This window comes from Erpetoichthys calabaricus, chromosome 6, assembly GCF_900747795.2.
Source record: "Erpetoichthys calabaricus chromosome 6, fErpCal1.3, whole genome shotgun sequence".
In the NCBI taxonomy this organism is placed as follows: domain Eukaryota; kingdom Metazoa; phylum Chordata; class Cladistia; order Polypteriformes; family Polypteridae; genus Erpetoichthys; species Erpetoichthys calabaricus.
The window spans coordinates 66088459-66111671 of record NC_041399.2 but is presented as its reverse complement, the minus strand read 5'-3'; the positions used below and the strand labels follow the sequence as shown (position 1 = coordinate 66111671).

Genomic DNA, 23213 nt, shown 5'->3' with positions numbered 1-23213 from the left:
CTGCCAGTGTTTGAAGACTGTAAAATGGAAGTACTGGAAAGCATTAGGTAAGGAAATAGTCTGTGTCTACCATATATAAAAACTTAAAAAAAAATGTATGTACTAAATATATGCATACACATACAGTAATATATTTCATTCACTTCTTTCACTATGCTAATAACTATCTGTATTTACTGTATGCAATGCATATTTTCTAGGTTGGTCAATCTACACTGTACGTCATGCTCATCATTCAGTTACATTGATATTATGCTGTAGTCTAGAGCTCCTATAACTACATTATTCATTTATTTACCAATTTAATCTAAAGATTAAGGGTCAAAGGTAGTGGGGGTCTATTCTAAAAAGGATATTCAACAACAAAAATAAACTAATAAAATTAATGTATTTTTTTCAACGTGGGGGTAAAATATTTATTAAAACCCAAATAATCCTTTTCATCCATCATCAACTGGAAGACTCGTGCACATTTTTTGTTATTGTCTTTCTTCATTATTTTATTCAATGCTTTTCAACCACTGCTGTTTGCACCCACAAATGAGATGCAGCCGTCCCTCCTTGTTAAATATGTAACATTTTAACTAAAATTGTTTAGTATGAAATAGTAATATGCACAGAACATAGTAAAATTCTTACTGTCTGTCAATAACCTACTGTTTTATACCATTTGTTTTATATTCAGATCTCATGACCTTATTCCAACTTATAACAAATTTACAAAATGTGAATAAATTGTGCATTTGTAAAAACAAAATCCTACTACAACAACAGCTGAAAAGAACTCTGTGCAACCCAATACCACTAACTAAAACAGTTTCCAATTTTTGATGTTATACATATAATAAGCCTCATCAAGCTGCTACAAAAAACTATTTGATTTAGCAATTAATCCCTGAATCCTATGATGAAAGACGTAAATCTTATCTTCTGCAGTCAAAGGTTCTCTAAAAGATATGGTTACCTTATTTGGATCAGAATTAAATGCTATGACCTCAGAAACACTATTTACATTGCTGACTATTATGCATGTCATGTGCGTTGTGCTTGTTTGGATTTGGCAGGAATTGAAGTCAGCCAAGCATTTATGCAGCCACCTGAGATGGATCAAATGGTGCCACATCTGTCCTATCTGGATCCATAATTTCTTACTGTAAAGTGCATTTGTTGTGGATCATGAGCATTATGGCATCTAATGATGCCACTGGTGAATTTTCTAAAGTGTCCAAAAATGTCAATGTAAGCATTTCATCATAGAAAAGTTGTCGTGCTCATAGTTAGTAATGACCATTCAAGTTACGAAAGACTTGCACTTAAGGCCAATAAGAAACATATTTGATTTACAACCTTTTTTAATGAAAAAAATCACTCTTATATTTTGTATTTTCGGCTTAAGAATCTAATAAAACAATCTTTTAAAATGTGTTTCCACACCAATGGTTTTTGCGAGATTAAATGAATGCTATGAATCCCCTGCAGAAATTCCAAGCCCCATAATTTTGTTCTACACCCTTAATCATGTCATCAGCAAGTTTCTATATGATCTAAGAAAAAGGCTGCATAACCACTGAATTTAGTGTGCCAGTGCTCATTTTATTTTCAGAGAATAGAAAGCTGTTTTTTTTTTTTTTTTTTTTTAGTAAAACTTGATCTGAAGGCATTCTAGGCGTATAAGACTTTCAGGCTTCCTTTTACCAGTCTCAATTTGCTGTCTGTTGCAGCTCTTTTGGGGATTTCCAGAAGCTTCTCGTAGGCATTTGCCTTCCCAAAGTCCCTCATTAGTGCAATCAATATCACCAATCGCACTGTGGACATCAGATAATCTATACATTCCTCTTCCTACAGTGCTGCAGTAAAAAAAAATGCAAGTGGGGATGAGTGAAGATGCCCTTCACACAGAACATTTGTGCCATTTTAACTTTAATTTATCTTAGTTTAACAATGAGTACATATTTGTTTAGCACATGTCTCCCTAAAGAGATAGCAGAATGTGTATTCTATTATAGTCTATTGTAGCAGGTACCTCTTTTTCAGTTTCTTTCTTTACATTAATCAAAAGTACAATAAATATTGATCATAAAATAATAAGGAAATATTTTTTATCCTTTGATGACATTTGTTCTCAAAGACTATATACTGTACGCACTTATATGTTTATAATATCAAGGTTGACCTTTCTGGTTTTCTTTAAAATTTATCTAAAACAAATAAGACTAAACTTTGGATGGCTCATAAAAACACTCATATAAAACTTTCATTATTGGAAAGAAATTACGGTAAAGGTATGTATCTACAACGTTATCAATTCTCATTTTCCATTGATCTCCAGGATCAAATTTGTGTGCAATAAGTAGCTTTCTGTTAAAAAAATATGTCATTATCAGTTGTGAGCCAAGTGAATTTGAATTGAGATATGATAGGATGCTGCTGTAGATTCAAAACACAACTCTCCTATTTAATTAAAAAGTAATAATCATTGTTAGTGGATTGTTTTGTGGAATTTCAGTGAGAAAGCATTTACCTGGAATAGTAAATAGGCACAATAGTCAATTACCCCTGTCACACTTGCAAGCTAACCTAAGAACCAACCTGTACATTGATAATTGAAAACCATGCACAAATAAAGCCAACTCAGTTTTCCTGGAAGACAATATTGACCACACCAAACAGCACTAGCCATCGAGCCAACTGGTTTATCTACTTGGCTTCAGGAAAAGCATCTACTGTATAACAGCATCCAAAAAATTCTAAGTACTTGAAAAACTCACCGTATAAGATGCAGTAAATAGTGAAAAATAAACAACATGTCACTGCAATTTGTACTTTAACTTTCTTTACAGATATTCATGGTCTTTACATGTATACAATGCGAAAAGGAAGGTCATCAGGTGTTTTTTACAAGGAAATATGTTTAACTGGACATTGCAAGGAACATGGCTAGAACCTGTAATGAAGAGACTATTATCTTCTCGGTAAAGGGTGCATGCTTAAAGGACTAGCCACATCACATGTAAAACATACAATATGGGCTCCAAACCATGTATTGATGTTTCAAAAGGCCCAAGAAGTTACCAAGGAAACTGAAAACTGAAAGCGCGAAAGAGCGAGAGAGAGAAAGAAGGGTGAAGAGGATCCAAAGAACCACCTCACTTTAGTGAATCTGCTTCATATCTAGCAGAGCTTCCTGCTAAATAATATGGTTGGTAAAGTGACTTTCGAATTAATCTTCTTTCAAGCATGCACAAAATTTATGAAGCAACCGATTAACTGATAACACCTCTGGGCTTATATATATATATATATATATATATATATATATATATATATATATATATATATATATATATATATATATATATATATATATATATATATTCAGTAAATATATGTAATATAGATAGTCTATACTGTACAGTAGTGTATAAAGGTTCACGAAATGTCTCGGTACACGTACAAATCGGTTTACGACCAAAAAGTTTGCCAAACTTTTGACTCGGTTCACGACCACACACTTGGTATACGAACAAGCCAGTTTCCCTTTCGGTTTGTACATGTTCAGTCTCTCCCTGTGCATTTCCTGTGCAGCGAGCAAGAGAGAGAGCGAGAGAGCCGCGCACACACACAGGCAGCCCAAGAGAGGGACAGACGCACACACACAGGCAGCGCGAGAGCGAGACAGACGCACACACACGGGCAGTGCGAGAGACAGACAGACGCACACACACAGGCAGCGCGCGAGAGAGAGGGCTGGACTCATAAGGTAGAGAAGGCAGTTAAAGAATGCACTTGGCTTGATTTTGATTCTGTTTACAGCGATCGGTTCGTAGCGTGCATTGCTGCAATGTTACTTTTCTTGGTGGTTTATTAAATTATGGATTTTTGCAAATGTTCATTTTTTTCCCTGTGCTTAAAACTCATTAAAAAAAAGTGTTTTTAGCCAGCGGTTGGTAGCGCTATAGCGCGAACTATTGCAGTGTTAGTTTTCTCTGTTGTTCAAGGTTTTCTCAGTGTTATTCAATGTTTTTACATTTAGTTTACTATTGACTGTGCATTCTATGGTTTAATTAACTATATTTGTGCTTAAAAACTGAAAAAATATATATATATTTACATACAGTTCGTATGGTCTGGAACGGATTAATTGTATTTACATACAATCCTATGGGGGAAATTGCTTCGGTTCACGACTAAATCGGTTTACGACCAGAGTTTTGGAACGAATTATGGTCGTGAACCAAAATTCCACTGTACTTGGTTTGTAACAGAAAATGAATTTTGCTTAAACTTCATTTCATTTTAATTACTTCTGTCGTACCTCAGAACTGTTAGAATTTTCTAATACTAAAAATATGTCCATCTACACTTTCATTTATTTTAGAACCTGCTTATTCCAATTATAAGGTCACGGAGAGTCAAAGGCTATCCACACACCATCAAAAGCAAGCCGCGAACAAACCATAGACAGGGTGTCAGAACCACTACTTCACTCACCCACACCAGCCCACTAGGATAGTCTGCCTATGACACATGTCTTTGGAAAACTTAACAAAATACAAATTCCACACAGACAGTCACTGGAGTGAAATATTGAGCTAAGCATCCTTGAAAAAAATAACACAGCAGCAGTACTAACCACAAATTGTTTTCAATTTTGCCAAAAACTGCATTATTTGAGGGAGACAAGATGGTTCAGTGGTGAGAGTTGCTGCATCACAAAACCAGTATCCTAGATTTGAATGCCTCGCCTTATTGTTGTGTTTTCTTCCAGGTACTGTGGTTTCCCTTTCACATGCCCAAAGATGTGTGTCAGATTATTTATCAATTCCATAAGTCAACACTGCAAGGAACAAATAGAGACTTAGAACTATGCAGTTTAAGCTTTCGTGTAGGTTTGGACATCACTCATGTGAGCAAGTTTTACTTTCACTTTTTACCTCATAAAGTATTAAGCAACTCTTGCTTTAGAAGAATCTTTTCTCCACTGTAGCAAAGGTACATGTGTGTTTATGACATGGCTCCTGGTTTACTTAGCATATTTCATTACGCAAGCACTGGATGTAAAATTTATGCAGTGTTGTTTTCTTTTCCTCTCAAAAATGAAGCAAAGATGAAGGTGGCTTTCATGAATTGGATATAAAGAACAGCACTCGACTGATAACAGTCCATTCCCCAATTACAATAAAAAAGCAGCCAATTTCAGACAAGCACATGTGCAAAATAGTGCCTCAAATCCTGCCTGTTATTTAATGTTAGAATGCAATGGTTATTGCAGTCATGCATACTTTGTTCATATTTAACTTACATTGTAAAATGCAACATTGATTCAGATGGGCTCAATATTTCATAAAAAGGAGACATTTATTTCACACTAGGGGAGGCTAACAGTAAGAATCACTTCAAAAACACATGCAAAACAATAAACAACAATAAGTCTCACTGAGCCTAGCTTTACTGGCATCAGGATCCCTGACTGTCGGGCAAGTTCAATTGCTTTTCCATTAGCTTCTACCTTTTCTTACCTGTTCTCTATCTCTATCTTCTTCCGTGCTAGATATTAATATTCTATTTTTTTTGTTTTTGCTTTGTTGCAGCTCTAATGCCATCTGGGCACATAGATTTCTATAATTCTTCCAGGGAAAAATTCTTTTGGGGTCAGAGTTTGCCTTATAAAACCTAGGAGCCCCCCTCTGTCAGACCCTGCATATACTAAAACCCTGTCTCTTAAGGATCTAGGCCAGGAGTACTGAAGTCTAGTCCTTGAGGTCCACAATGGCTGCAGGTTTTTATTTTAACCAAATTTTTAATTAGAACTCATCTATTTACTACTAAAGCAATGTTTTTTGGGCTTCATTTTAGTTAACTTATTTGATATGAATCAGGACCTTTACTTGCCTATTTTAGTTTTAAAATGGTGCATTTAGGTTTTAATTGTTACCTGTTTTCGTAACCAAGACATCAGTTAATAATGAGGTGCAAATGATAAAGAAACCACCAGCTCTCCATCTAACGTCCTTCTGTACGGTATATGCATTATGAACTATGTGTGTTAGTAAAACATAATAAATGAAAGAGAAGGGAGGGGGCAAAAAGTACAAATCTGTTCCAGACCACAAAAATATAGAAAATGTACTCAGAAAATGAAAAATCTATCATTTGTCCTGGAAGAATGAAAGCATTAACAAGCTATATAATTAAATACCAAGTTTCATTATCCTCTAGGCCTGACCTCTAGTTTCAAAACTGGATGGAATGAAAACCTGCAGCCACTTGCAAACCTCCACAGCCAGAGTTGATCTAGACATCTGGCACAGTTTGAGTCTATCGACCTTCTTCTAAATAATACTCTGGTAATTCTCTCACAGACTTATAGGTAACCCTAAAGATGTGAAGCCAGTGTGGTGACCCTTTAGCTAAGACATCCAAGGCACAGACTGCACCAGATTTGGTCCTATGAATTTTCTTAGGATTGATTCTCTTGTCATTCTGAGCATTTTGTTTCTGTCACTTTAGTTTATCTATTGCTATGGGCTTTTTGTTATCCCATTATCTAGTAATCTCTAGAGACAATATTTTATCATCTTCAACCCACTCCCCTGTACATCACCCATAAAAATATTAATTCATTTTATTAAATGAAACTCCTTATTTCAATATAGGTTCAAAGGGTGCATGTGACCAGACCCTTTCTTGGCAGCTCTGGATGAAGTTCTATTACAGGGGATACTTACAACACACACCCATATGTACACATATTTTGTTGGCAAGTTCAGAGGTGCCAGTCAACCTAATCCGCATATCATTAGGAGATGAGAAAAAACTCATTTTGATTTACTAACATTCGACAGCCACTGTGTCATCCCTCAAAAATATTCTTCATTTGCATGAAAAAAAAAACAACCAACCTGCTGCCTTTATAAAAATCTCTTATGTTATTCTGGCATTCAGTGCAAATATCCACTCATTCTGATTAGCTGAATTGTTATGATTACTACCATTGATACAAAAAACATTCTGGAGGAAATGAAGATATTATTGCCAAAAAGGATAAATGAAACATTTTATTTTTCTGAATGACAAATACCTAGGCAGGCATTAAGTGTGCTTGTAAAATTACTTTAATTGGAGATCCATTTGCAAGGCACCATGGTGTTTCACTAAGTAGCCCATTTAAATGGGCTACGCTGGAGAAATAAAAAAAAAAAAAACACACACACACACACACACATGCAGTGTATATACTGTATATAAATCCTTAAATTATTTGGATAAGTAGACTACCACAAAAAATATTTAATTCTTCCTGAGCATATATTATGATGGGACAGCCTTAACATTGAGCAGAATGCTGGAACACACATCTCATAAACACAAAACAGATGTTTCTTACAGAGAAATTGTTTCCGAGACTGCAATTCAGGAGTTTTAAACTGAATTACGTGGCATATTCAGTATCCAGCAAGCAGAATTTAGAAAGTGAAATGAAGCATCTCCACACATTTTTTAATAAGGGGGTGAGAAGAAAGGCTTTGGTATAAAAACAGATCTTTGTACTGCAGTGGGGAAGACTAGAGAAGCAGTGGGATGCAAACCATAGAATGAGGCCTGGCATATAAAAGTATGATGAAACTTGATCCATCTCTGTAGATAAGACCACAACAATCTTACAACTCACCACCAAAATGAAAAGCAGATTTTTATTTTACTGTGTTATCAGTGGTGCAGTCAAACTTTACACTTAAAATATAATGTAAAGAATAACAAACTCACAATAATGGGCTCACAAGAAGTAAGAGCTGGCAGACTTTTATGCTGTGGTGTAGTGACAAAATGAAGTTAATGTTTTTTAAATTCAATTGTCAGGATCAATACATGTTTAACATTATCTTTGCATGTCTGGAACATTTTTTTACGTTGAGATTCCTTGTTATTTATTTTTCTTAATGCTTATTATTATTTTTGTTGTATTCCTGATGACATCATCTGCATTTGTGCTGCACTTGTTTCTGGGGACGCTTTATTGTTGTGACATATGCGCTAATGAGTAACATGGGAAACACCAGCATTGTAAGAGTGAGGAGTGTCGAATGCTACTTAATTTTGAATATAATTAAAGAAAAGGCTAGTCTTCACTAAGATAATAAATATAATTCTAATAATATCTGATTTACAACTTTAGTTTTGTTCCTGTACGGAAGTTAACACTATTGATCAAACCATGCCTGTGTTTTGGTTTCTAATTCAGTGTAACGTTTCCAAACCTCTACTCCTCAATCTCAAAAAAATAAGAAACTAACAGCATTAGTCATGATGTGCATGTTAGTTACAGGTAAAATACCTGTAGAAAACTGAGCCATAACCCTGAGAAAACCTTTACAGAAAAAAAGCATGGTGGCTGTTAAGAGATTGGCATATAGGGTGCAAACTGAAATACTTTCTTTAAAAAACATCACATAATCAAAACTGCAGCTGCACTTCAGAAAGATGACACTTGTTAAAGTGGGGAGGAAAATGAATAGACTGAGAGTGTGGCATACAGCACAAAGAGCTTCACCAAAAATGTCTGCTTGAATAGGCAGGAAAAAACACACTACTAACAATGATTCCACAATGTATCACAGTCCTAAGTCTGCTTTTACCAATGGTAGTTTTGTATGAAACAAATGGCTACTAGTTAATCATCACTTAAAACTTTAATTTCTCTTTTTAGATATTAACGTTGAATACAAAAAATGCAAACAATGCTGCATATGAAAAGGAAGATCAAACACAAGCAGACATACATGTTGGAATGCCAACAACTGCTCTATCTGTGATGGGAGTCTATTACACAGGAGATTTACATGAAGAAAGGCAACAAAAAGTTTGTTCTTACCATTTTATTTAATAACTTCATAAATGCCTTGCAATAATTGTTAATACACAACCGTATATATATATATATATAGTACACACCCAAGAAGTAAAAAAAGTCAGTGACGTTATTGTGAAAGTATTTCTTTGGAACATTTATGTTCATTTATCATGTTTATTTTATTGAAGAAACAAAAAATGTTAATTACCAGAACTGCTACCATGCTGGCACTTCTATGGAGTGATGTTATATTCTGGTAACAAATAATCAGACTACGTACATTAAACAATACAAGTAAACAACTGCTTACATTAAACCTACATGTTTACCTGAGCATTCTTATCCAATCTGAGTCTCCAAACCCAAATATTATACTATTGTCATCTTCTAGCAGAAAGTGATTTAGGGAATGTGCCTCTATGCATTAACAGAATAGTGTGTATGCTAAAGTAAGGCCAGGTTTAATGAACAAAAGACAACAACCAGTCAAACATTTAAAACACACATTTAAAGCACATATTTAAAACAGATACATCTAGAAATGCATTTCCATAAAATATCTGAAATGCCTTTTTAAAACTATTTACTTGCTGAGTATTGCATACAAGTCAAGATTATAAAAAAATGACTACAATTCTTGCACAGCCAAGATACACATAAATTGCATTTCATCTGCAGAACAAATAACACAATTTGACCCAAAGGGGGATTCTGCATTGAATGAATCTCTTAAATTGAACATTTAAATCATTCAAATATGTACAAACAAAAAGAGTGGAAGACTGCTGGAAATATGCTACTGACAGCACAAATTGTTTTTTAAATATGACACCTTAATGGCTAAAGTGTACTATATTCAGCAGGAACTGTTCCCTTTAAACTACAGAAAAAGCACTTAAAAAGTATGGGCTTTTGACATGTTTCTAGAAATAAACACTGGAACAGACCATTATTTCAGCTGTCAATGGTTTTATCAAGTGAATCCCTTCACAAATAATCAGAACAACATGGCTATTCAGCAGTGATTTGGTTAGCACTAATGTTATCCAAAAGATAAGCATAAAAGCTTTGCAAATTAAAGATTCTAAAAAGGCACCTTTTGGCTAAATATACACACAGCAATAAGCAATGAAAGAAAAACAAACCAGCAGAAAAAAAATTAATTGCCCTATCAGTTAATCTCCAGTCATTTTATAGTGCCTTGCCTCAAAATGCTGCCTGAATTGCTGTGGGGAATGTACTGCGAGATTTATTTATAAACTTTAACCTAATGTTCAGGTTTATAAGACCGAAGCACTACATAACTATACACTGAGCATGTAATCAAATCAGAATAATAAATGCATATCATTTGAATATGCATGAAAACTAAGTTACATAACAGGGCAAAAGATGTGTTTTTAGTTATATACTAGCAGCTCTGTGTAGAAAGCGTCTGAGCCAAAATGCAAGATTTCATTAAAATACACTCGTGGATGAATTATCTATGAGAGGCAGAAGGAGAGAGAGACATTTGAGCTGTAGCATTAGTCATGCACATACCTCAATGTTCCAAAACAGAAATGTTTGACAATAAATTTTGCACATTTCTACTCATTTCTGAAAAGATACATTTGTTTTGTTGTAACAATAAAATCCTTTGAAATCTCCAAATTCTTTTCTATGAAACTGTAGAATTGTAACTGATGATAACACATAGGGTCAATAAAGAATAGAATGAAGAAGAATGTTTAAGGAATTCTTCCCTTATTGACTTGTTACTCCTTGCCTCTTCCATAATGTCTAAATAACATCTAATAATAATTGACTCCAAGGAGCAAACTATCCAGTCTGCAAGAGGTATCCACAAACAATATTTTAAATATAAAAGTTAATTGAATTACTCAAAAAGCACCATAGCTGCTGATTTGTTTCACCTTCAACTCAATTTTGTTTAAAATATTTAATATATTTATTGCCTAGATGCTTAAACAATGAGCTTATCCAAAAGACTGGAGTAGTTATAAGAGAGCTATCTAGTGTTGAGATGTATGCATAGAAGAACCATACTGTATATGCTGTCAACATTGAACTACCCCCTCCATGCCCTCTTTTGAGCAGCCTAAAGTTAGTGAGCTCAGAAAACTGCATGGCTAGCTTAACCTTCTAAATGATCAACATTCAATCCAGTTACTTTATTTGCTTTCTTGTCTTCAATTTAACCATCATGAATTAGGTGCCTGTTAAAGATCATACATCTGAAATATTTGCATCATTTAAAATCTATCTATCTATCTATCTATCTATCTATCTATCTATCTATCTATCTATCTATCTATCTATCTATCTATCTATCTATCTATCTATCTATCTATCTATACACGTGTACACAAAATGCAATTGAAAATACATTTATATAATAAATAAAAATATTTTTGTGCTTGGAAAATGAGTAATATATTTCTCTTGAAAAGATGAGATCTCTCAGTTCTCAAAAAAAAGCACTAGCTGTAGTAGAGTGCTAAGTATTGTTTACCTGTCAGTTGGCATTGATTAATCTTGTGTTCAGTAAGATCGCTCACTGACTCGAACACCTGGAGGCAGCTGTCACAGCTGTGCAAAGCTTCCTCCTCTATCTCCTCCCCCTCCTCGAGAGCAGCAAGCCGTTTCTTTAAATCACCTGGTTCTCCATCCTCCACTTTCTTTCCTAGTTTGGAATCCGAATCTGAAACATTATCAAAAACAGGGTGGAATTCAGTGAGCAACAAACTGAAAGATTTATGTCCTTTACAGCCATGACATATAAAACAAGTATCAAGTAGTGTTGTTATACAAAAGCTGAAGCTGAAGTAACAAAAATTCAGTTTTCTCAAATGACTTTATAGAGTTGAACCAAACAGAGTAAATATGGAATGGATAAATCTACAGTATACAGAGCATACTTAAACTGCACACAGAAGAGAATGGAAATTACTCAATAAGAAAAAAGACTCCAGTCTTTTTGTTAATTTATCTATTTTACAAATAATTAGCATTGCACTCTTCTTCTAAAGTGACATATTTATTTTCCATGTGTCAAAGTTCCAATATACACACATTGCTGTGACCAAGAGGATCACATTTTAAGTATTAATGTAATTCAGACACTGGCTGATCTTGTCATGCCACCCACTGTATGAGACACATATAGCTAGTTGTATGATAGCAAAGCTTCAACCCATGAATGTGTTTTAAAGGGATAAGTGACACAGGTGCAAAATGTTGGAGACTGGAGAAGAAATGAGAAAAAAAAACGATGGACAGAAGTAAAAACTTATTTCTTCAAAAAATTGTTTTTAATATCTGGAAAGCAGAATTAACTGCATACCTATGGTAAATCACAATGCTGATAATACTAAGTCTTGACATTTTAATGCACTGTATCCTTTCAAACATGGTTCACTATACAGTTTTGTATATTTTTCATAGGGTCTCACACTTTTGTCACTAGCAATAAGTGTGCAAACTTCAATATCCTGAGTAAAATATTTCTTTTGGGATAAAAACACAGTAATAATGGATAAAGTATATGGATTTATATTCCTTTTCTTCCTAACAATACCATGTTAGAAGTATTTCCATTGGTAAATCTATGCACCACCAATATCCAAACTTCATAGACAAAGGACCACCACCATTTTCAAACTGCTTCTGAGTCACATTCACTGTTTTCTCTCACTTGTGCAAATTTAAGTCAATGAGAAAGAACTTTCACTTGGATAGATGTCAGCTAAATTGATATTATGCACACATCAGATAACTGAAAGTACTTTTATAACTGGAAACCCAATCTGAGACATAAGAGCAATGAAGTTAAGCTTAGAAGAGGCAGTTATTACTCTTTCCTAACTCAAACATCCGCTGCAAATGGGTCAGCAGGGTTCCCTATTAAATACAGCTGAACATTTGCGGAAGTGTAATTAAATATCTCACCCTCAACTTATTTTCTGAGATTTCTGAGAAATTACTGTTGATATAGCATTGAAGCCTATCAAGGATATCTAAATTTGTTGGTAGTCCAAAGAAATAATTTTGCTGTAGCAGAACACATTTCTGTTTTGGAATTTGTTCGCCCTGGTGCTATATGTGATTTTAGAATGTTATACAGAATATTGGCATACTATGAATAACCCTTTGCACCACATGTTGCTGGAAAAATAGTTTAGCTCTCGAAATTTTCTACCTACTGTATATGCTCGATATTATATTCAGCGAGTAGACAAGAGATTTGTAAAGATGTGCACTTTTTTCCTGAAATCATGAATGTTACAACATAATGTAAAAAGAAAAGAAAGCATATGACTGTAGAAGAATCAACAAAGAGCTAGTTGTTCCTCAATTTTAGTATACAGATGTGAGTAACATTAATGTGAGTAACAGAAATGTTTGCTAACTCATGGAGTTTATACAGCTAGCCACACCTGTGAAACTAATAAACAAAGGCCTGCATGCTTTAAATGGCACTTATGGACTATAAAGTACAACTGTAGCAGTATGTGTAGTGTTGGTGGCCCTTGCTTTAGCAAGATTAATCCCTTATAACATGTTCTTTAAAAACACCTATTGTCAACCAACCGAACATCTTGTGTTGGGTGGAAGACGCAGTATCCATGACATTAATTAACAACTTATTTAAATGTAAAGTAGCATACCGTCTTGGTTGCAAAAAATGACTGGTGGATTGCAGGTTTCCAGAAACAACATGGCAGGTGGCAATTTTAACTTTCTTCTTGCTTATGAAAAAATATATTAAATGAATTTCATGGCTGCTATTCCTGCACCATTACTAAAGTGGTTAAGTACAAAAACTTCTATAGCTGTCACAATCACTTTAAGGTAATTTCTTATTGGTATTGTTACTTTTATCTTAGTTCATTTTTATCATCATTTTTAAGACTGTCTGGACTTGGGTATTTTCTTAAATGTACCACCATTGCCTATATTATTATTCTTGAAACATAGCCATTATAAAATTTGGTGGCACACTCCATCAGTATCATATCTTTGGACCTGCTTAATTAGAACTTTCATGAAGATTACACAGAGAAAGAGCAATAGGTAGTTAAGAACTTCTGGCACCACTTATTGACAATGATTTTGGCTTTTGTTTTGAATTTTTACACTTAAACTGATTTTCTTTGGAATTTTTGATCTCTTCTTACCTCCCAATGTTGCCTTTGATTTTTCCACAAGAATACTTTCATTTTCTTGTCTTCATTCAACAGTTTAAGTCATTGGGCTTGCCAGTTACTAATTCAGAAATTTAGTATCAGCCTTTGCTGTGTCTGTTACTTTGCAATGATGGTGGTTAAGAGATAACAAAGAGTCTATCCTATCCAAAGTAAAGAAGTTTTTTTTAGTCATTAATTTAAAATATGTGCTTGATTCATGGTGATAGTGTAAGCAACAGACCCAGGTTTGATACTTTTTTGCGGGATTAACAATGACAGGTGTCTTTCTCAGTTACAATATTACCATATGCACTTAAGGTATTAAAATGTTACATTTATTCACTCACTTCCAAATCCAGTGAGTCCAGTTCATAGATGTAATGGGCTGAAGCCTCTCCCAACAGCATTGGGGCATTGTAGGAGTGAACCCTAGATGGGGTGCCAATTATTATTTGAAAAAAAAAAAAAAAAATGCACCGCTGTATTAATATGCAAGGAAATATTTCAGAAATGGTCTCTTGCCATAACCAATTGTTAACTTCAATCAGAGAACAGTAGGTTCTGCAAGTTAAAAATGCACTCCAGTTCCAAAGCGGAAAAGCCACAAAATATTTTAATAAACCTTATAAACAGATGGAGTAGTTTAAAATATCAAATTTTTTGCTGAGCTTTTACTGGTTGCCTCCAGTTAATTTTTCAAAAACAGGAAAGGAATATAAAGAACAGAACAACCTTAGCAATGAGTCACTTATTTTTTTTTTTCCTCCTTGTGATTATTCAACAGCATAATGTGTTTTGGCCACATCTGCAAAGTGACATCAGAAAGGTTCTTCCAAAGGAAACTTTAACTTGAGCTTGAGGCCTAACGTCAACATTAAGTTCAGGATCAGGCCTACTTAAACCTTCTTCCAACGCAATTAAATTTCACCCCACAGGTGCTACAAAAGAAATGGCTGTCTGGTTACACATGGATTTACTTATATTTTTGTTAGCCACACCTGTGAAACTAATGGGAAGAGGCTTACATGCCAGAGAGGGCACTTACGGACTATAAAGCATAACTATAGTTTAAGGAAGGCATCCTCCAGCATCAAACATCAGAAGCTTCTGAAAATAGGATATATTAATACAGTATAACTTGACATAAACACAGTGGTGTCTATTTTAATTGGTTCAGAAACTGCAGATGTGTTCAAGGGCGGTATTTTTTTAAGAGCAGGCATTCACTTAGATAAAATGTGATCCTCTGCAAACACTAATACGATGGCCACAATGTTGCCTGTCTTTGGTTTAAAACTGAAAAATGGCAGGCCTGCTGCTATGAAAGGTAATATCAGAAATGATTGAGAAACACATGTCTTAACACAACATTATTAGCCGTGCACACTTTCCAATGAGACACGGACATGACCATTATCATCTCCACAAAGACTTTGCTTGCAGGAACAACACAGTTTGAATCCAACCTGAAAACTCCAGACTGTGCCGCTCATCTAACTGTTGCAGAGTTAAAACAACATGCATACTGATCTGATCTTGTCAAGTTTGTGCAATAGCAACAGCAGGTCCTGAAATTTCTCTTCCAAAAGTTTAATATTTTATTTTTAATAGGGGTCTTTGTCTAGCATACACATTTGAGCAGCAGTCTCTTCAATGATCCTCATAATGGCTTCACATCCAAATCAAACCCTGCTGATGGTAGCCATTTTTGTTTTAAATAACACTGCTCTATAAAATTTGTGACATTCTTAGGGACTGTCTTTTTATAGCATACAAGTGTACATTAGACTTTTTACATCCATTTTTTATCAGATCAATTTTTTATCAGATCAAATCAGTCTGAAGAGTTTTGTCTGTTTTTAATAAATATTTCTTCACGTAGTACTCTGCATCACTGTCTCGTTTAGGAACTATAGTGTCTCTGACTGTAAGGTCCTACAACTGATAGTACGCACATAGGAAAAGATAACTGGGACCTCTCTGACATGCATTTAAGACATCTTTATAAAGTGTTGCATCTGCAAAGGATACAGCATTGTGAAGGACGGCTCCAAACCCCTAACACTGTTTCTTTGTCCCACTTCCATCTGTCAGAAGGTAGCATCCGGACCAGTTCAGCCACTTCTTGCAACAGCTTCTACCCCTTGGCTATCTGGACTCTGAACACTGTGCTGCCCCCTGCCCTCAGATCTGCTCCTAATAGCTTATTTATATGCAGTACATTTGTTACACTTGTTATTACTGTTATTTTTAAAAAATGTTTTGTAATTATATATTTATTACTTTCTATTCACTTACTTTTTATTTATTTATTACATTTACATTACATTTATTTATTTGGCTGATTCCTTTATCCAAGGCATGTTATAACATTTATGATACAATTGGTTACATTATTCTGGGTTTTCCAAATGGTATGTCTTTTATAGCTCACAGTGCTACTCTGGAGTGATTGTTTTCACAACATTCAAGCATGTAGTTAGAGATAATATACCCCTAAGCAAATGAAAAATTAAATTTATGTTTACATTTATATGTTCTAAAAGATGGGAGGAATCTTGAGTTACCCCTGAACCCACAATAATACCATTAAGTCTGATTATGAAAATAAAACATCTTTATTGCAGAAATAAGAATTAAAAAGAATAAAAAATGATCAACAAAGTAAATTGTATAACAAAGAATACATAATAAACTCCTTTCTGGACCATTCTTTAGACACAGGTTCAAGTCTTTGATTGTTAAGTGGGAAGTGCTCATGTTTCTATACCATGTACCAGTTTGTAGATCTCATTTTTTCTTTCCACTCAGTCTATGGCTCTGGCTGCTCAGACCAAAGCCTCCTATCTATCAAGTGGACAAGCTCTCCTCCATAATCTGCTGTGACCCTGAAATAAGCCCCCTCCCAATTACACTTCCGGCATAAACACAGAGCTACTTCCAGGGTCAGTAGCAGTTCTACAGTTATTCCAGGAATAACAATCCAGAGCTTCCTCTAGACATCCCCTGTGTCCTGCATCCCAGAGCCTTCAGTGACCCTTAAATTTCCCGCTTGCTGTGACTGCCTGGGTTGCTTCCTTATCCCTGTTTGAGAGTCTCAAGAAAAACGATAGTCATAGACCGAGATGAGCCAGGCAAGCGAGAACACACACATGCAACAAGGGGTAGGTAAAAAAGTGATTAGTGCTTTTATTAAAAACAAATCAAAACAAAGTGTTCAACAGTGCAGAGTAAAATCTTCATTAAATAAATAATCCAATAAAATAATTCATAAAACTGGAGTAAATCCCAAGAGATTAAAGCATCCATAATAAATCTGTTCAGTTAAAACAAAGTAATAATCCAATGGCAGGTAAAACCCTTTCAAAATCCACAAGCCCTTGTGCCGCCAATTAACACAGACGTCTTACTAGCTTACCCTCAGCGGTTCAATCAGCACAGGGAGATGTCCCACTGACATGCACGGCCAATTCTCAATCCAGCTCCCTAGTGGCTACAGGCACCAAACAGGGCTCCCAATTCGAGCCTCGCTTCTATCCCTTCGTCTCCTGCTGCCTTTACCCAAACTTATGCGGGAGCCTGCTATGAAGAATCGGGTTACTACAGCTACCAATAATGTTCAAGTCAACCCTCCAAGTAACAGTCAACTACCTGAGCTGGAACAGCAACTTATGTTGCCCTTGCCAGTACGTATTTTCAGGTCCAGTCTCAAATAGACCTCCCCCTCTACAATGTAAAGTCCATGCTATTTTCCACAATGACTTACAAATCATAGTAGATAGATATTTTCCAATAAATGAAGTAGATTAAACTGAGAGTTTAAATACTGTATACTGCATCTCAGAATTTTTCATAACAGCTTCTCTGTGTCATTGCTGCTGGAGGCTATCCTAAGAGCCAAAAGGGCCAGTCCCATTATAGGACACAATTGTAAGCCCTCAAAATCTGTATACCAGTTTAGCACAGCCTATCAGCTTAATAGTCTTAGACTCTAAAAGATTCTGTGAAAAACCCTCATACAAAACAGGGAGACCAGACACACTCTAAGCTACAGACATTTCAGGAAATGCAAGTACTCAGTGGCCACAATATTACCTTTTCCAACACAATGTAACCTAAACCTGCCACAAGGTATTTTATTTTTTCTATTTTTTGTACAAATTCATATAAACTAGCCACAAATTTCATATTACATGTTAAATATTACATATTAAAGCACAAAATACATTTGATTGTGTGATAGAGGGAAAATGGGAGTAAAAGACAATTAAAAATTAAGCAATGGAATATATTTTATCCTTGGAAAATGTTAAACTATGATAATTCAGTGTATTTCTGCCTGTGTAGTTTTCTTCTAAGAACATATTTACTCCAGTAAATAGGTTTCAGAAGTTGCAAGAAACTGACCATATGTAGAGGAATGAGACAGATGGTCATTCCCATAATGTGCTAATAGGCATCTGCTATTTGGTACTGTACATTTTTATTTTCACGACTCAGTGAAACTGTAGATCACCAGGGTTTTCTGCTCCCTGAAGTTTTTCACTGTTCCAAAACCTGGAGATTCTGCTTATTCTCTAACCTTGGAACAACTATCCCTTAATACCATCCATCCATCGCCTAACCTACTAATTCAGTTCAGGGTCATGTGGAGCACTGATGGAAATTAGCCTTTGATGGTACACAACTCCACTGCAGGACACATTAAAGTAGACACCCAAATTTAACCAATTTAGAGTCACTAATTAACCTAGCATGCAAGTCTTTGTTAGAAATATCAGAGTGCTAAGAGAAAACCTAATATCGAAATTACAAACAGGCTGGGATTTGAACCCAATACTTTAAAAGCAACAGTGCTTTTGCTTTTACACCACCCAAGTAAAAGGGAACTAACAATTAAATACATATTTGGCTGAAAAACATATCATAAAAAGTTTTCCTGTGAAGAATATGAACAACTAAAAATACAATCAAGTTCAAACCAGAAAACAGTAGTCAGGCTAACTTTCAAAGTCTGCCTTCGACAATTGTTTCTTTTAATTATAACATTGCTAAATATTACAGAAAACCAAAAGCATTTGTTTTAATTTCCCATTTCCCACACTGAGACTGTTCTGTTCCCGCTACATTAGCTGTTCAGTAACTGGAAGCATCCTTAGGGATGGGTCTGACAAATCCAAAGAAGATGATTACATGGAGTATATAGACATTTTTTGGAAAGGAAGACCAAAAAAAAAGTCTGGATCTTGGCTACATCAAGACAAAATTCATATGAATGGCAACCGTCCTTGTCTCACTTTATTTTCCCATAAGAGACTCTCAAGTTTAGAAACCAATTCTGGAAATGAAAATGGAAAAAAACTATAATCTGCAAGAAAGAACCCACCTACCATAAATGTTTTTTGTGTATATTTTCTTGCCTTCAATTAAAAGTCACTATGTTCTCCCAGGTCTCAAAAGAGTAAATATTGTAATAAAAATAGAAAAATAGGCAGCACATTCATAATGGTTAAAGCTCCAAGAGATTGGGTTTGAGTGCTGACTCCCAATTACTATCTGTATGGAATAAGTTTGGTTTTTCTATGTCTGCGTGAGTCTTTATACAGATATTGTTTTTCTGTCACAGTCCAAAGATATGTGTTTTAGTCTAAATGATGACCTAAATTGGTCCTGTATAAGGAATCTGATGGAATGGGACACCATTTAGGGTTGCATCGTGCTTTCCATCTAATGCTATTTGGGTAAGTGCCCAAAAAATAGACAGGTGAATGTAAAAGAAATACACATACAAATGTTTTCACACCATTTTTTTAAACCAGACCACAAAATACTGAAAGTTCACAATTCAACTAAATCAGTGCATCATAAAAGTGCAAGTGAGTAAATACTTATACACTGACAGTACTAAAAAAAAACGGTTGTAAAATCTAATTTCTGGCTACAAAGTTGTTCCCCTGGCTATTAGTTAAAGAAAATTGAAGAGGTACTGTAAGTTATACAGCACATTTAAATTTTAAGCAATTGTTAGCACCACTTAAATCTGTGGCTTCTTTAATCTCTTCTGTCAAACAACACCACACTTTTGTTTCTGTCCGAACAATCATATATTTTGAGGTCAGGCATCTGATGCATTAAAACTGCCTGTCTACAGCGTGTTGGGTCACAGATGACATTTCAATGCTTCCTTAGGCATTCTGGACTGTGCCAAACTTACCGTCTGCTGATGAGCCTGACCATCAAGGGGAATCACCATACCACTCTGCGATACAGATGGGCAAGCAAATCATGCCCCCCACCTGTTTCCTGGCAAATAAATGTCTTTTACAATGAAATCCTTGTGTGATTGCTATTATTTAAATAGAGACAAAGAAAAAATGGCACCTTTATATTTTCTTCTGAACAATAAGTGTGTGTGTACAGTATGATGAGCAGCTAAGACAAACTGACACTCCATTATGTAACAAAAATAAGTTGCTATCATATTTTACCTTGAACATTGACACTTACTACAGGCTTCTCTTCAGCTCAAAGGCTACTATCAGGAAAAATTGATTGGGCTTAGAAGTTCTTGTGGAAAGCAATAAATGATAAAATACTGAAACAAAAAGTGAACCTGAAGATGCTTAAATCGTATACTATACATATTATATCTAAAGAGGAATCTGACAAGTGTACAGTTTCCTACTATACACCAAAAGTGTATAGTTTGCTTTTTTGTGTAGTGAAGAAACTACTCACATTTTTACTTTTACAATCACACATAAACAAAGCTGGGAGGAACTTATGAAGGGGAGTAATAGCACTGTCTTAATCACAAGTTGATTCAAAAGCAACCTTGAAATAATGAAGGTGTTAAGAAGACAACTTAATGAATACAATATTTTACCTCTTAGTACCTTACAAACAACAACAAAAAATATATACAGAAAGCAAGAGAAATGGATAAACAGGATAAATTAACCCATTCTCTTGTGCACCCTGTTTAATCCATTCAAGGTCATAAGTATTTGTATCCTGATCTTATAGATAAAGTGCAACTTAGGAAGCAGGCATCAACACCAATCTAGGATATTCTCAAACAATGGCACAGCTACATGGTCAGCAGACAGAAATCAACCTGAACATGCATCATGCATTTATGAACCTCTGTTCACAGGATATGCCTTTCATCTGTCTTTCTTTGTATATTTTGTTGCCTTTTTTCATTAGACATTCTTTCCCTTTCGCCCTTCTTTGTGTTTCTTGCTGCCTTTCTTAGTAGGACATTCCGGCACTGTTGTGGATGCCAGATGACGGCAGAATATATACAGTGTATACAGTGTATTATATATATATGTATATATTTATATATATATATATATATACATACAGTATATACACACATGCAGACGAGTTAAAATAAAGACTAAATACCTTATGCTTAGAGTATTAATAAAGCTATTTATTCAATGTTATGTATCACTGCTGGCTCGTGTTTATGACATTCTGCGTACACTAGTAGCCCCTGCAAAACCCTGAATTTGACTGAGAATGATTTGTTATGTTAAGATATGAAAAAGCTGATCACCAAGAAAAAATTACTACAAACAAAGAAAAATGTGCAGTGTGTCCAGAAAGCTTTGCAATAAAATATTTTTATTGCTAGTAATTTATTACAGAATTGCATTAAAATAATTGCAGAATGACTACATGTAACTGCTAAATAATATGAAATCAAGAAATGAGACCATTTACCAGCATGAATCCTGCACTCACCACCATTTTGTCAATAATCTTGTCATAACTCCTAAACCTGTCTCTCGGATCCCATCAATGGGGTGAAAGTGTGAGGAAGTAACATCTGTAGTGTAGGGTGGATTGGGAAGAAAAGTTAAGTCGAGTTTTGAGTCCCGTCTTTAAAATGGACATTACTGCACTATGCCATTTAAATTGGCCAATTCTGTATGTGATACAAGCAGAATGTTTCTCAGCACTGCATTTCAAATTGATCACAGAATAAGTTGCAGATGTTTCCTTTAAATCCTGAAAGTGCTGCAAAATCTTTTTTGCAACCCATGTATAATGGAGAACTGTATAGATAAGACAGCTGTTGTTACAGGTCTGTTACAGTAAAATCAGTATTTCATGTATGAACTGTGAAGAACGAATTAAGTTGCAAACTGCACCTTATAGAAAGGAAATAATAATATGAACTACATGTACAGTCACTGTGGGTGCCTGTGTTTTTAGTATCCTAGGCAGATGTGTAACTATCACGCATTTATATCAGAGTTTTGATAACAATGTTCTGTCTGTGTAAAAGACATTTAGTGCGGGGTGGGGGGCTTCCTCACATGCAGTTTAGGGTATAATAAATCAAAGGTTGGGGCCAGGTTCCCCTTGGTGTTACTTTACGTGCATTGTATACAGTGTCCATCCTCTTTCTCTTCTGAACTGCGCTAGTACCATTGGTCACAGCTTATTGTTTTGGGTGAGGAGACTCCTGCAGCTGAACCCAAGATACTACTGTGTAACCACATTTTACTTCAGCCTAGTGAACTTTCCTTCTTATACTTCAGAGCTCACTCCACATATCTTCCTGTTTCTTTTCCCTTGTTGAAACACCTCTGCTTATTTACTCATTCATTCACACTATTCACGAGTGGAGCTGTTGTGCTGGCGGTGTTCAACTGGCAGCCTGGATGCACTGAGTGGGAACAAATACAGAGATGCCTTAAAACAGACCTCTCATTACAGCATTACTACTAGAAAATATCAACAATATTTTCTTTTTTCTGTAATGTTCCCAAATTCAAATCAGACAAGGCAATTTTGACATTTTGGAGTATTTAGATTTTCTATTGTGTGTTTTTTTACCCCTTTCTTAGCAGACTCCTACTGCCCTAGATGTACCATCCTGTCAAAGTTCAGCTTTTTATCTATAACAGAAATAGTGTTTTTGTTGATGAGTGATGAAGTAATTCTGTCAGTCAGTGAACTTTGTATTATACATACTGTGCATAATTTTATCAAAATAGCATAAATTGGAGCATATTTCATAGGTTTATACAATGAAAAACAAATGCATTGATATTTTACAGTATTTATTAATTCCAGATTCATTATCAGATTTTCCATTAAGTGACAAAACCCACAAATATACAAGCTAAATAGACAAACTTTCATGGGCACTA

The 23213-nt window shown here is 35.0% G+C and overlaps 1 protein-coding gene across 6 annotated transcripts in view; it reads right to left on the bottom strand.

The window, feature by feature from the left end:
• LOC114653368 (zinc finger protein 521) overlaps positions 1 to 23213 on the bottom strand; it is a 496047-nt gene that overhangs the window by 417124 nt on the left and 55710 nt on the right. For all 6 annotated transcript variants that reach the window (XM_051928726.1, XM_028803647.2, XM_051928725.1 and 3 more), the window contains one exon: positions 11367 to 11555. Coding sequence is in view for 1 of the 6 variants with exons in the window: in XM_028803643.2 (XP_028659476.1) it covers positions 11367 to 11555 (189 nt within the window). In the remaining 5 variants the exon portion in view is untranslated. The remainder of the gene's footprint in view (positions 1 to 11366; positions 11556 to 23213) is intronic.